The 14,042-nt window shown below is 51.7% G+C and overlaps 1 protein-coding gene across 1 annotated transcript in view; it reads right to left on the bottom strand.

Annotated features, from left to right (window-relative positions):
• ankfn1b (ankyrin repeat and fibronectin type III domain containing 1b) overlaps positions 1–14,042 on the bottom strand; it is a 101,448-nt gene that overhangs the window by 3,406 nt on the left and 84,000 nt on the right. The window contains exons 8-18 of the mRNA XM_084670410.1: positions 11,739–11,936; positions 10,333–10,446; positions 9,870–9,967; positions 8,540–8,630; positions 5,551–5,658; positions 3,409–3,508; positions 3,067–3,199; positions 2,667–2,786; positions 2,278–2,493; positions 806–972; positions 341–491 (exon numbers count right to left, since the gene is read on the bottom strand). Coding sequence (XP_084526536.1) covers positions 341–491; positions 806–972; positions 2,278–2,493; positions 2,667–2,786; positions 3,067–3,199; positions 3,409–3,508; positions 5,551–5,658; positions 8,540–8,630; positions 9,870–9,967; positions 10,333–10,446; positions 11,739–11,936 — 1,496 coding nt within the window. The remainder of the gene's footprint in view (positions 1–340; positions 492–805; positions 973–2,277; positions 2,494–2,666; positions 2,787–3,066; positions 3,200–3,408; positions 3,509–5,550; positions 5,659–8,539; positions 8,631–9,869; positions 9,968–10,332; positions 10,447–11,738; positions 11,937–14,042) is intronic.

Genomic DNA, 14,042 nt, shown 5'->3' with positions numbered 1-14,042 from the left:
ATCGATTCCCCGCTGTGCCAAATGACGTTGTGTCCTTGGGCAAGGCACTTCACCCTACTTGCCTCGGGGCTGTGAGTCGCTCTGGATAAGAGCGTCTGCTAAATGACTAAATATAAATCCCAGTACGTACTAGAATGTAATAAACTGAACGTGACATGATAGAATCTGGTGTTTCTTGAATGGACTGGTTTCAGCAGTTCTGCTGTTTGGCAGTCATGGCAACCGGCATCACGGAGATGAACCCTGGAGAGTGTTGTGGTGGGCCAGGCTGAGGGCGGCCAGACTGTGGTGGTCTAGTGTGGGTGATCAGAGGCTCCCTGGAGGGCGTTGGCTGCCTGACCTGGCTGACGGGGATGTTCATGTGGGCCATGAGGTCCTTGGCAGCGCTGCGGAGGTCCTGTAGGAGGTGGTGTGGAGCACTCTGCACATCCTGGTCCATCTCCAGAGACTCGTCTAGCGAGGACAGGGCCTGCAGCCACTGCCACTCCTCCCTGAGACACACACATCAAAACACACACTATCAATTAGTGTCAATCAATTATCAAAACTATCCCAATTAGTGATATTAACCAAGCATGGGCCCCAAGGGGGGGTCAGGTGGCTGAGAGGTTAGGGAATCGGGCTAGTAATCTGAAGGTCGCCAGTTCGATTACCGGCCGTGCCAATTGACGTTGTGTCCTGTGTGCCAAGGCACTTCACCCTACTTGACCTCAGGGGGAATGTCCCTGTACTTACTGTGAGTCGCTCTGGATAAGAGCGTCTGCTAAATGACTAAATGTAAATCCCAAACACAGCATCTACTGGCCTGGAGACGTTGCAGTTGTCTCGTATCTTGGTGTGACACAGAACGTTGGGCAGCTTCTGGGGGACAAGCGCTCGGAGTTGGTCCACTGAGCTCCAGAGCTTCAGGTAGCCCAGGTACAGGCCTGGAGACAGCAGCTTCCTGCTCCGTCTGTGGAAGGCCAGCTTCTCCTGGAAACAGCACAGCACAGGGGAATGAGTGCTGAAGCAGATAGAATCGTCTTGGTTCTTGCTGTTGCTAACCACACTGAACCCATTCAATGGTCCCATTCCTTGACGTATTGTTGACTTGTATTGTTTGTTTTGATGGTGCTGCTACTTTGAAAATTGAGTCTGTGGGATTTCAACTGACAACATTTATATTACAAAACGACCACATCATCATGTTTTTACCAAACATATCTGGCCGAGGAATATGATTTTATGATGTATAGTATCAGTATTGTTGTTGCGGTTCCACATACTGAGATGCAAACCATTGTTTGAGACTGACAAACCCAAACCACGACACAGCACAAACAAACTAAGTCTCTGACTATGGATATCAGGTTTGTACTGTGGCACAGAAAATACAAATTGTCCTTCCTTTTTTTGTATTTTGCAAGGGCAGAAAAACACAAGCAAACATCGTTGGAGATGCAGGAAACAATAGCTTGGTCTGTTGAATTGTACAATTATTCTCATCTGGAAGAGTGAAAATGGCACTTGAGGGATTTTTAGGTGAGAGGTTTGAGATAGTGTAGCTGGCTGGATAACATGGTACTTATCTGCCATTTAAATGCCTTCTATGACTTGGCTAGGTGGAAGAAAGTGACAGTTGGGAACAAGCTGTAAGCTGATTAACACGTGTGAGAGTTGAAAGAACCACAGTGTTGTCTTTGGAAACGTATTTCAGTTTGACTTCCTACAGTTTCTGGGCTGAGTGTAGAAAAGGATTTGGGATATGTAAATATTTACTGAAATGGACCGCAGATCAGATTTAGATCTGTGTCAAGAAGTGTACTTTGATCTTTACTTGGCTATCCACAAAGCTGCTTTGAATTCTTTAGTTTTCACTACGCAGACAATGGAAGGTTAACCCTGAAGGAACATGGGCTATTATCCTTACTGAGTTCTACAATCAGACAAACAACATATACACTGTAAAACACTGTTGTACACTGACATTCTACAATTCCGTAGCACGAAGTAGCTCTGGATAGTGTCCAAGTGTGGCTAACGATACAGAGCTAAACTAAGCTAAGCTAAGGGTCAGCTAAGATAAACTAAGGTAAACTGAGAGGTAAACTGAGCTAAGGTAAACTAAGCGAAGGGTAAGTTAATTTAAGGTAAACTGAGCTAAGCTAAGGTAAGCTAAAGGGTAAGGTAAACTGAGCTAAACTAAGCTAAGGGTAAGGTAAACTGAGCTAAACTAAGCTAAGGGTAAGTTAAACTAAGCTAAACTGTGCCAAGCTAAGATAAGCTAAGCTAACTCACGTGGAGGGTGATGAGCAGCATGTCCAGAGCAGTGGGCTCTTCCGGGGATGATATGGACTTGCGTTGGAGCTGGAGCTTGCACAGCTGCGTCCAACGCACCCCCTCCAGAGGTGGACAGACGCTCATGTCTCGTATCAACACCAGGAGGGCGTTGCCGTGTTTGTCTTTGATTGGCTCAAAATACACCTGTCCCAAGTCCTGGGTTCCCAGCATGCCCTTCAAGAGACCCAAGAATGACACTTAATTGGATACCATTAACCAATGTTCATAGGTCAAGAACTGACATTTAAAAACCGCAATGGGTTGGTTGTAAATATGTTTTAATGCCACGGTTCCGTTAGTTACACACTAGGCTAGGTCAGTGCAGGTGTAGGTGGGCGTGGCCGTACCTGCAGGTGCGACACGGCCTGCAACATCTTGAGGCGTGTCTGCAGGGTGCAGGAGCAGGATAACTGGGAGGGGCTGAGGCACTGCTGCAGCCAGGGAATCTCCTCCCACAGGTAGGACACCTGGAGGACCACAAGGTACATGTAGTCCTTTAGCAGACGCTCTTATCCAGAGCGACTTACAGGAAGTACAGGGACATTCCCTCCAAGTAGGGTGAAGTGCCTTGCCTCAGGACACAACGTCATTTGACACGGCCGAAGGTACACACACACACACACACACACATTCAACACTTATCTGACAAGGCAAACCAAAAATCCATGACTTCTCACAGTTCCATCAATGCCAGAGGTAGAGGGGCAGCAGAGCGTTGTCAGTGTTGAGGTACAGAGAGAGGCTGACCTTAGTAAACCACAGGAAGTCCTGCATGAGAGAGCTGGAGTAGGAGTCGTCTATCTCCACCACTGGGATCTGCTCCTCGGGGGTCACCAGGATGTTGTCGTCTTTGTAGAGGATGGTGGTCAGATACAGGCCCCTGTGGATCCACAACCAGACAGTTATATACTGACCCAGGACCAGAACATACAGTTATATACTGATCCAGGACCAGAACATACAGTTATATACTGATCCAGACCAGACAGTTATATACTGACCCAGGACCAGAACATACACAATTATATAATCATCTCAATCTTAAGGTAATACATTGAAATGAACTTGTCAGGATTGTCACAATCTTACCTTTTCAAGCTTTTGACAAACTTGCTGGTGGGTTGGAAGAGATGGCGAAGGCTTTTGGATACAGAGTGTTTTCTGACATGTGGCGGGGCTTTGCATTGCTCTGCTGAGACAAGGAAACAGGCTCCATCACGCTTTGATCCACTGCTAATAGAACAGAACACCGCTACAACGTCTAACCTCTGACGGCAATTTGTCTTTGGTTACCCCCTCACTTTACTTGGCACTAATAGCTCAACACCGTCAAAACACTGTCACGTTGGGGGGAACGTCCTTGCTATGGCAACTTGTTAAATTAACGACAACAAAGTTGACACTTCTCACAACACAGCCGCAGTGGAATGTTTTCAGTCACTTGGTGCACTCTGGTGGAGTTCTGACAGTTGACGGCCATGCTGCCAGTAGACTATAAGTCCATAGAGAGACTGGGGGGGGGGGGGGGGTGGCTGGACTGGACTGCAGTTTGTGTGTGTGTGTTTACCTGTACAGAGTAGAGGTGTCAGAGCATGCTATGTTTTCCTGACTTGCAGAGCAAAAAAAAAAAAAAAAAGAGAAAATCCTTATACCAAGCTAGGAGGAGGCCAAGGAGTTGAAGTGTGTGTGTGTGTGTGTGCGTGTGTTAACCCTTAGGCTCTCACTGACAGGGAGGTCAGGTCTCTTGGTGGGGACATGTTTATTTTCAGTGGGCCTGGGGGGGTTGGCTTGGTTAGTTGGGGGGTGGGGGGAGCGGTTGAGGAATAAGTGAGATAATGTGCTTTGCAATTCATTAGAAACCAGGAGTCTCCCCCTACACACCTTAACTCTCCCTTCCACCCCAAGAAACCCCCAAGGCAATCTCTCTCAAGCTCAGACCACTTAAATCAATAAATCCCCTATTCAGGGCCCGAAATGAACGCATTTTCTTTTCATGAGACGAGTCAAGGTGGAATAACAAGAATACCAGCTTACTTCGCCCTCTCTACGCCCCCCCCCCCTCCCATACGCCCTCCTAGACTTCTCTCTCTCCAGCCACCATAGTCCTCCTGCCCGCCCGCCCGCCCGCCCGCTCGCCCGCCTGACACTGAGTGAGACAGACAGGTATAGCCGTCCACTGAGGTGCCTGTGTTAGTGAAGGCCCCTTTCACAGTTTAATTAATAGTGTTTAGAGAAGGAGGGGGGTTGGGGGGGGCAGCAGACAGGGGGTTCAGGAGGCCTGTAGGGGAGAGGGGGCCTGGGGTTCGGGGAGTCTGCAGTCAGTGTTAATTTATACCCCTTGGCCACGCACGGACAGGCCCCAGCTCTACAGGAACAACAAACATGACCCCGGGACAAATGACCCGGGCTACCGTGCGTGAACTTGCTCGTGGTCGGCGGCGACGGCTGGAAAATGCGGGGCAGGGTCGGGGGGCACGGCGGCTGCATGCTGAATGCTGACTATTATATTGTGTATCATACATCACGTCTATACCACCAAACCCCCCTACAGCCGCCCCCCCAGCTCAACCCCAGCCCTGCACAATACTGACTGAACAGCTCTGGTGAAAACGAATCCACAGCTGGTGTGAAACGGTCAACGTGAACAAGCGTTGACATTTACAGGGTTGCCTCATGAGTAGGTGTGTTTGGGCTCCAGACCTGGGAGACTGTTCTGGAACCGAGAAGCCGACCCCTAGACAACGTGGGGATGCATGGATCATATCTCAGCCGCCTCTGTCGTGGGTTTAGGACCAGTCTAGCAACAAGCCAAGTTGCCATGTGTATGTTATTAACAGCAGATATTGGTTCTGTGTACCTTCTGCTGTCGCATTCCCTAAGCAGTCATAAAGAGCGTAAGAGGAGAGAGTCCTATAACCCCTCCACCATACCCCCTGGTCTCACCCTGGTCTCACCCTGGTCTCTCCCTGGTCAATCCCTGGTCTCACCCTGGTCTCTCCCTGGCCTCTCCCTGGTCTCTCCCTGGTCTCTCCCTGGTCTCACCCTGGTCTCTCCCTGGTCTCACCCTGGTCTCACCCTGGTCTCTCCCTGGTCTCACCCTGGTCTTTCCCTGGTCTCTCCCTGGTCTCTGGGGTCAGTGTGAACCAAAGCATCCCCCCTCTTGAAGACTCTCCAGGGTGGGTCTCTAGCACCAGCCAGGGTGGGTGTGGGAGGATAGATGGGAGGTTATACCGTGGCACAAACAGTGGCGATGCTCCTCTTTGATCTGTCCCAGCAGCCGGTCCAGCGCCTCCTTCTGGCCTCGCTGGCGCGGCGCACGCCCGTCAATCTCCCTCCAACCTGCAGGGACACACACAGAGCATCAGGAACTCAGAGCCAAGAACAGCAACATTGAAACAACTGGACTAGAACTGGAAGCCAATGTGTGATCACAGCAGAACACAACGTGGCTGTGTTAGATTGATGGATCCCAGCTCTAACCCATGGCACTGTTCCACTCACAGTGATTGCACTGGGATGAATACATCTCAAAGTATTTGACTGTATGAACACCATTCGTACATCCATAGAGATTTTATTGTTGCACCAAACATGACATTTTCTGTCATGACATGTTACTATAAGATAGACAGACATTTGAGAAGAGTTGGTTTAAAATATATATATATAAAAAAAAATATATATATATATATATATATATAAAAGAAAAACATTTTTACACCTCACGCGACACAACGGCAGTTTGCCTTTATGGGCAGCTCATGGGAGCAGGGATCAGTGAGCGCAGCCCCCCGAGGCGAGCGGAGCAGCCAGGAGCCGGGAGAGAAGAGGGGTCTGTGTGGAGGCTGAAACACCCCCGTGAGAGAAAGCTGTGGTTGGCTGAGAGACGACTCCAGCAGCACACGCTGCTACTGGCTGGGAACAGGAGGACTGAGAGAGGCTCAGTATGTTTCGACCTGTCCCTTTCCTCCTCCCTCCCTCCCCCCATTCCTTCTCGCACGCACACACACAATAAGACACACTTACACACAGACATACACACAGACGTCCCCTCACTCTCACAGTAAACAGGGAGGTAAACAGGGCCAGAGAGAGAGACTGTGAGAGAAATAAAGAAACAGACAAAAAAGTGAGAGAAGGATAGAGTGAGAAAGGAGAAGACAGAAACAGGGATAGGAAAGAGAGAGAAGAGAGAGAGAAATAGGATAGGAAAGAGAGAGAGAGTGCCTGGCCCTGGAAGTAGCCATCTTTGTTACGATGCAGAGAGAGAAGCTGCAGGATGATGATGTGAAACGATGTGCGGGTGATAAGGTATCCCCCAGAGCTGGGCCCCTGGGGGGGGCCTAGGGGGGGGCCGGGGAGGCTGGGAGGGGGGCCTAAAACACGGTGAGCTCTATTCCCGGAAAGGTTCCTGTCCTGGACAGCACAACCAGGCTCTTTAATGGCCAGGGCAGGCCTGATATAAGGCGGCCAGTGTTGGGGCCCTGCGCCGAGCCTTCGCACAGACATGCTAATATGTCCAGCGGTCGGGAAAACCCAAACACCGAGGGAGGAGAGAGGAGTCCAGTTCTCTCTTTAACACACACTCTTGTGTACCTGTGTACTACAAACACACACACACACGTCAATAATTAATACTTGAACAGTCACTCATAGGCCGGGTGTCTGCTCTGCTGGAAATGCTAGTGAAGATAGGACACGTTTTACATTGAACTTTATGTCCTTATCTACAATGTATACAAGGCCAAACATATAAACAATAATTTAAAAGATTACGCTATGAAAAAGGCACGATAAAGAATTGTTTACACCCATCACACGAGACGGCCTCCCTTCCTCAGAACATCTACAAGTGTCAGGTACTAAGAGAACAAGGAAAGTCAACATGAGTTGAGGCACTTTGAGGATGTTCCACAGCTCCAGACAGTCATCCCACACGCTGTGGAGGCGAGAGGATCCCTCTCTGTGGAGGCGAGACGATCCCTCTCTGTGGAGGCGAGAACGCCTGCTGACCACCAGTCTGTCTCACCAGTCTGTCTCACCAGTCTGTCTCACCAGTCTGTCTCAACAGTCTGTCTCAACAGTCTGTCTCAACAGTCTGTCTCACCAGTCTGTCTCACCAGTCTGTCTCACCAGTCTGTCTCAACAGTCTGTCTCACCAGTCTGTCTCAACAGTCTGTCTCACCAGTCTGTCTCACCAGTCTACGCTGGTGCTTTTACCCCCTCTCCTTCCTTGTACCCTCCCCAGAAACAGGAAAACTGAGGATCTGAAGCACGTGTTTCACGGATGAACAGCAAAGTGTGGCTGAGGTGAGCTGAGGTGACAGGAAGAGACTCCCCAGGCAGATGAAATGCACCCAGAAACAGAGTGAATGAGAGAAAGAGCGTGAGAGAGAGACAGAGAGAGAGACAGAGAGAGAGAGAGAGAGATACTGATGGAGAGACTGAGAGAGAGACTGAGAGAGAGACTGAGAGAGAGACTAGGAAACAGGAAGCTGGAGGGATTTAGAAAGAAATTATGAAAGAAAGAGAAGAGAAAATGGAGAGATAGACAGATAAGCAGAGAGAAAGACTGAATTATATAAAAAAAGGAGAGCATGGGAGAGAGAGATAGATAGATCGAGATAGAGACAGTGTGAAAGAGAGAGAGAGAGGGTGCCCGAGAGCGCCACGGAGCAGGAGGAATGTGGAGAGACAGAGAGAGGAAAGAGATGGAGCGAGAGAGAGGAAGACAGATCCGTCCTGGCCTCCCAGCGCCTCAGCTGTTGGGCAGGATGACCTCACAGCGTCTGCGGAGACGGGAGAGACCAGCTTCCTAACGAGCGAGCTACGGTTACACGCGCTGACGTCTGGAGCAAGGCCCCTGCTGGCCCGAGGGGCCTCCAGCTGTCACCCCCGCACCATCACAACATCTCGGAGCTGACGCTGGAACCACGTCACGCCCTGTCGGAAAACCTGCTTCACGCCCAATGAGGTTAGATCTGCGAAGCAGTGACCTGTGGCGTGACATCGCGGAGGAAAGTAAAGGTCATACACACACACACACGCGCGAGTGTGAAGAGACAAACACTTGTAGACACATGTGTACACAAATGTCAGACAAACGGACAGACAGCCACACGCACACACACATCTGAAAGTTTACAGCAACTCCCTGTTGATTTGCAGTATGTTGAGTTAATTTGAAAGGAGGAGAAGATAGCGAAAGAGAAGAACTTACTGGAAGGTGTGCCGCAGGAAGGGGTGGAGATCTTGGGGGGGCCCCAGCCCTTCATGTTGTATGCAGACACATGGATGTAGTAGTAAGTCCCCTTTAACACACAAACACACACACACCTTAGCAGTCCAACTTTGGATACACATTCATATTTAAACAGTTGCCTGGATGTATGTCGGAGGGATGTATGCGTTGTGTTCGGTGTGTTTGTGTGTGCACATCGTGTTTTAGCTGTCTCTTCTTTATTAACGCCTCTGTCAGTGTCAATCCAAGTGTGTGTGTGTGTGTGTGTGTCTCTCCTTGTAGCTAACACCAGTAACACATGGCTTTGCTGTGGAACCATCCAGCTCTCTCCTTTCTCAGCCAGATCAATCAGGGAGCCGCCAGCTTCCTGACCTCTTCCTGACCCCTGTCATGTGACTGGGGTGGCCCCAGGCTGACAAAGCTACAGGGTCCGACAGCACCAATCACAGACCAGCGGTCACGGCCAGAGGAGAAGTCCGGCTGTCTCTGTTCCCGTTTAAAAATGTCAAACATAAATCGGGTGCTTTCTCGAGGGGAGGCTAGCTAACAAGCTGCTCGTCTGAGTATTATGGTCTGGCCCACAACTGTGCAGCACTGGGTTCTCTGTTATGAAAGACACGGATGGGAGACTTGGAGCACAATAAAGTATGTTTCCACGGAGCCAAAACTGCTAGGAGTCCCCCTGTTGTGGGATCAGCCTGATGAATAGTGAGCTAGCGAACCCGGTCTCACCAGCCCGTGTTCGTGCACACGTGATGCTAGTCAGAGACTTTGGTGCGGAGCAGCGGCCGGCCGGCCGGCCCTGTTTTATCAGCCGGCGTTACCAGCTGATGCGTAGCTAGACGCCGTGTCTTTGTGAGGGCTTTCTCAGTCGTAAACAGAGGTTTAAAAGATGGACTGCCTCCTCTATCTTCGGCCCTGGTTTGAGGTGAGTCAGGAGGAAATTGAGTTTGCAGGAATCTAGGTCACAGCCGTGCTCTGACAGAATGTCGGATGCCCTTTTCTCAAAAAACCAACACGTAGTTAGATCTGGGGATGGCTTCCACTTGTCTGGGCGTGCGACTGGAGGGTAAATACTTTAAATACTCGACGGTGTGCAATAGTCTGACCTTTAATTGATAGCTCAAGAGTGGAATAGACCCTTGTGAATTGAGAGAGAGTAGTTTGTGTAGCTGGGAGGCATGGAGACCTGGAGAAACTGCTGCCTCATCCACCTCAGTGGGTGTGTGTGAGAGTGTGTTTGTGTGTGAGTGTCTGTGTGTGTGTGTGTGTGTGTGTGTGCTTGTATAGAAGAGGAAGGGATGCTCACCGGAGTGAGGCCTGTGATGTTGCACTGTAACACACTGGTGTCCTCCAACAGCAGCTCTCCCAGGAGAGGATTGAAGGATGGAGAAACGCTCCAGACCACTGGGACACAGGCACAACAAACGTCAAATAAACACATATTTGGTGGACAAGAAGTATGCACACTGCCCCCAGTGAAAGGAAGCCAGCCAGAGACACAGACAGACAGATTCAGACAGACGGACAGAGACACAGACAGACAGGCAGACAGACAAACGGACACAGACACAGACACAGACACAGACACAGACACAGACACAGACACAGACAGACAGACAGACAGACAGACAGACAGACAGAGACAGACAGACAGACAGACAGACAGACAGGCAGGCAGACAGACGGACACAGACACAGACACAGACACAGACACAGACACAGACACAGACAGACAGACAGAGACAGACAGACACAGACAGACAGCTCACCCTTGTACTTGGTGACCACAGCTGAGTTGACGCTAAGGGGCTCCAGGTAGTCCACCCTGAGGCTGGTGCTGCTGCTGACAGACAGACGGACACTGCTAGGAGCCTCCGGAGGACCTGGGACAGAAACACAGACAGGCAGGCAGACAGACAGACAGACAGGCAGACGGTCAGACAGACAGACAGGCAGGCAGACGGTCAGACAGACAGACAGGCAGACGGTCAGACAGACAGGCAGACGGTCAAACAGACAGACAGGCAGACGGTCAGACAGACAGACAGGCAGACAGACAGACAGACAGGCAGAAGGTCAGACAGACAGACAGACAGTTCATATTGTGTGAGTGTAAAGAGGCAGATATTATAAACACATATTCTGTCTGTTCATTGCACTAACGGTGTTCTCCGGCTCAGCGGTGTATAGGAGACAACAGCAGCAGTGCTGTATTCTCAAACAAACAGGCTGTGCTGTGTCTTAGGTCTGGACCCCTATCTGAATCACACTACTGTAGAACAGAGCCTGGGAAAAACCTACAAAACAGCCCACTCATAAAAGTGTGTGTGTGAGTGTGTGTGTGTGTGTGTGTGTGTGGGTGAGTGAGTGAGTGAGTGTGTGTGTGAGTGTGTGTGTGTGTGTGTGTGTGTGTGTGTGTGTGAGTGTGTGTGTGTGTGAGTGTGTGTGTGTGTGTGTGGGTGAGTGAGTGAGTGTGTGTGTAAGTGTATGTGTGTGTGTGTGTGAGTGTGTGTGTGTGTGTGTAAATGTGTGTGTGTGTAATAAAGAGGGAAAAGTCCTCTGTGCATCAAAGTCCAGATTGATTCTGGTGTAAGGGGGCGTCAGTCTACCCTTCCACCACGCGTGGCATGAGACGCCTGTAAAAAGTTAAAGAGGGAACACAGACGCGCTTCACACACACGCACACACACACACATATGCATACCCCAGGCACTCGCTTGGACACGCGCAGGATACACATGCACTCAAGCGCACACACACGCACACAAAAGCGCACACACACACACAAGTGCATAAACACATGCCCCTGTCCCAGCCATCATAACATGGAAGCCATTAACAGCTCAGACAGAATGACACCAACAAAAAAAAAGTGAAATCAAGGCGACTCTGGAAAGATCTGGAAAGATCTGGGCAACAACTGTACTATGAGAAGAGGAATGACACACAGATATACTGTACATGCCTGCATGCGTGGCAGATTTGAGCGCTAAACGAATGGCACATTGCCTCTATGTGTATGAGTGTGTGCGTGTGTGTGTGTGTGTGTATGAGTTCCAGCGGTCACCGCACCTGACCCTGTTCCAGAACCCCCCACACGCACACACACACGCACACGCACACACGCACACACACTCACACACACACGCACACACAACGGAGACAGAAGCCTTACCGGCGTGCTGGAAGCCCGTCTGCATGCGTCTGAACAGCCGGTGTCTCCACTCCCAGGCCTTCAGCTGCCTCTCCCGGTCGGAGCCTTCCCGCTCCCCCGGCCCCTCGCTCCGCACCTGGGCCTGCAGGGCCTCCACGCGCTGCTCCGCCTCCAGGACCAGCGTGGCCAGGTGGACCGCTCGGCCCTCCAGGCTCATGACTGGAGACGCACACCAGAGAGACCGTGTCACAGACTGACCACCGGGGCCACACACACACACCACCACCACACACACACACACACACGGCTGTGGATGCGCTGCACACACATTCTTGACACAGACGTGGTGTACTGCACATGCACACACTAACACACACACACACACGCATTTGCTCTAATACAGACACGCACAATACACACCCTCTCCCTCTCTCTCTCCTCTCCCTCTCTCTCTCCCTCTCTCTCTCTCTCTCTCCCTCTCCCTCTATTCACATATTCCAGTGTTTTTACAGTCCAATCTCTTTATGTGTTTGTTTGTCAGGCCGGCTGGAGCCTAATTCTCCACTTAAGGAGTGTTTTATACTGGGCAGCCGTTCTTTAAGGACAGTGACATCACCCCTAGCTGACATGACACAGAGAGATAGAGAGAACGAGAGAGAGAGAGGGAACAGAGCTACACGTGGTGTTTGGGACAGGAGGAGGCCAGGATAGGCAGAGAGACAGAGGAAGGTACAGGGAGTGACAGAGTGAGAGGCTGAAGCTGGGGAGGGAGACAGAGTGAGAGGCTGAGGGCTGGGGAGGGAGACAGAGTGACAGAGTGAGAGGCTGAGGGCTGGAGAGGGAGACAGAGTGACAGAATGAGAGGCTGAGGGCTGGAGAGGGAGACTCAGTCTCAGTTAACTTCCTCATCTAAGTGCTTTATCCCAGCTGTGGCCCTGTCTGTGTTTGCCAGTCTTGCCTCCTGTCTCTCTCTGTTTCTGTCTACCTCGCTGTGTCTCAGTGGATTTCCAGGGGAGAGAAGGAGGAGGAGGCCAGGAGGAGGCCAGGGGGAGGAGGAGGCCAGGGGGAGGAGGAGGCCAGGGGGAAGAGGAGGCCAGGGGGAAGAGGAGGAAGAGGCCAGGGGGAGGAGGAGGAGGAGGCCAGGGGGAAGAGGAGGCCAGGGGGAGGAGGAGGCCAGGGGGAGGAGGAGGCCAGGGGGAAGAGGAGGCCAGGGGGAAGAGGAGGTCAGGGGGAAGAGGAGGTCAGGGGGAAGAGGAGGCCAGGGGGAAGAGGAGGCTAGGGGGAGGAGGAGGCCAGGGGGAGGAGGAGGCCAGGGGGAGGCTAGGGGGAGGAGGAGGCCAGGGGGAAGAGGAGGCCAGGGGGAGGAGGAGGCCAGGGGGAGGAGGAGGCCAGGGGGAGGAGGAGGCCAGGGGGAGGCTAGGGGGAGGAGGAGGCCAGGGGGAGGAGGAGGCCAGGGGGAGGCTAGGGGGAGGAGGAGGCCAGGGGGAGGAGGAGGCCAGGGGGAGGCTAGGGGGAGGAGGAGGCCAGGGGGAGGAGGAGGCCAGGGGGAGGCTAGGGGGAAGAGGAGGCCAGGGGGAGGCTAGGGGGAGGAGGAGGCCAGGGGGAGGAGGAGGCCAGGGGGAGGAGGAGGCCAGGGGGAGGCTAGGGGGAGGAGGAGGCTAGGGGGAGGAGGAGGCCAGGGGGAGGAGGAGGCCAGGGGGAGGAGGAGGCCAGGGGGAGGCTAGGGGGAAGAGGAGCCAAAGAGAAAACTGGTTCTATGATCTCACTCCTCTGATGGAGTTTGATTAGAACGTTCTCATAAAAAAATATACATCTCCAGACTTGAGCTGATGGGGAATACCCTTCAACCCTCCCTCTCTCTCCTGCTTTCTCTCCGTCTCCGCCCCCCTGCCGGCCCATGTGTTGTTTGGGCAGCAATCACAGGAGCAGTCACAGTAAACAGCACTTTCTCTTCAAGTGTTTTCATTAAGTAATACCTTTATAGAACAGTCTGGATGTCTGTGTCTGGGGGTGTGTGTCTGGGTGTGTGTGTGTGTGTGTGGGGGAGTGTGTGTGTGTGTGTGTGTGTCTGGGGGTGTGTGTGTGTGGGGCTGTGTGTGTGTGTGTGTGTCTGGGAGGCTTCACCACATCTAATGATTAGCAGAGCGTAGAGTCCCACTGCCTGCTGGATCTCAGAGAGCAGAAGTGGTGATGAAGACGAGTGATACGCTATCATTACCAGGGCCTCTTCATCACCATCAGTCTTCACACTTTCCCAACAATTCTTTTCTCTTTCAGCCAGGGAAAGAACAGGAGGCGTTTTTTTTCTCTCTTTCTTTTCTCTCT

Source organism: Hypomesus nipponensis, chromosome 13, assembly GCF_054491055.1.
Source record: "Hypomesus nipponensis isolate SF chromosome 13, ASM5449105v1, whole genome shotgun sequence".
In the NCBI taxonomy this organism is placed as follows: Eukaryota; Metazoa; Chordata; class Actinopteri; order Osmeriformes; family Osmeridae; genus Hypomesus; species Hypomesus nipponensis.
Note: the sequence above shows the minus strand (reverse complement) of the source record. Positions and strands in the feature narration are given on the sequence as shown.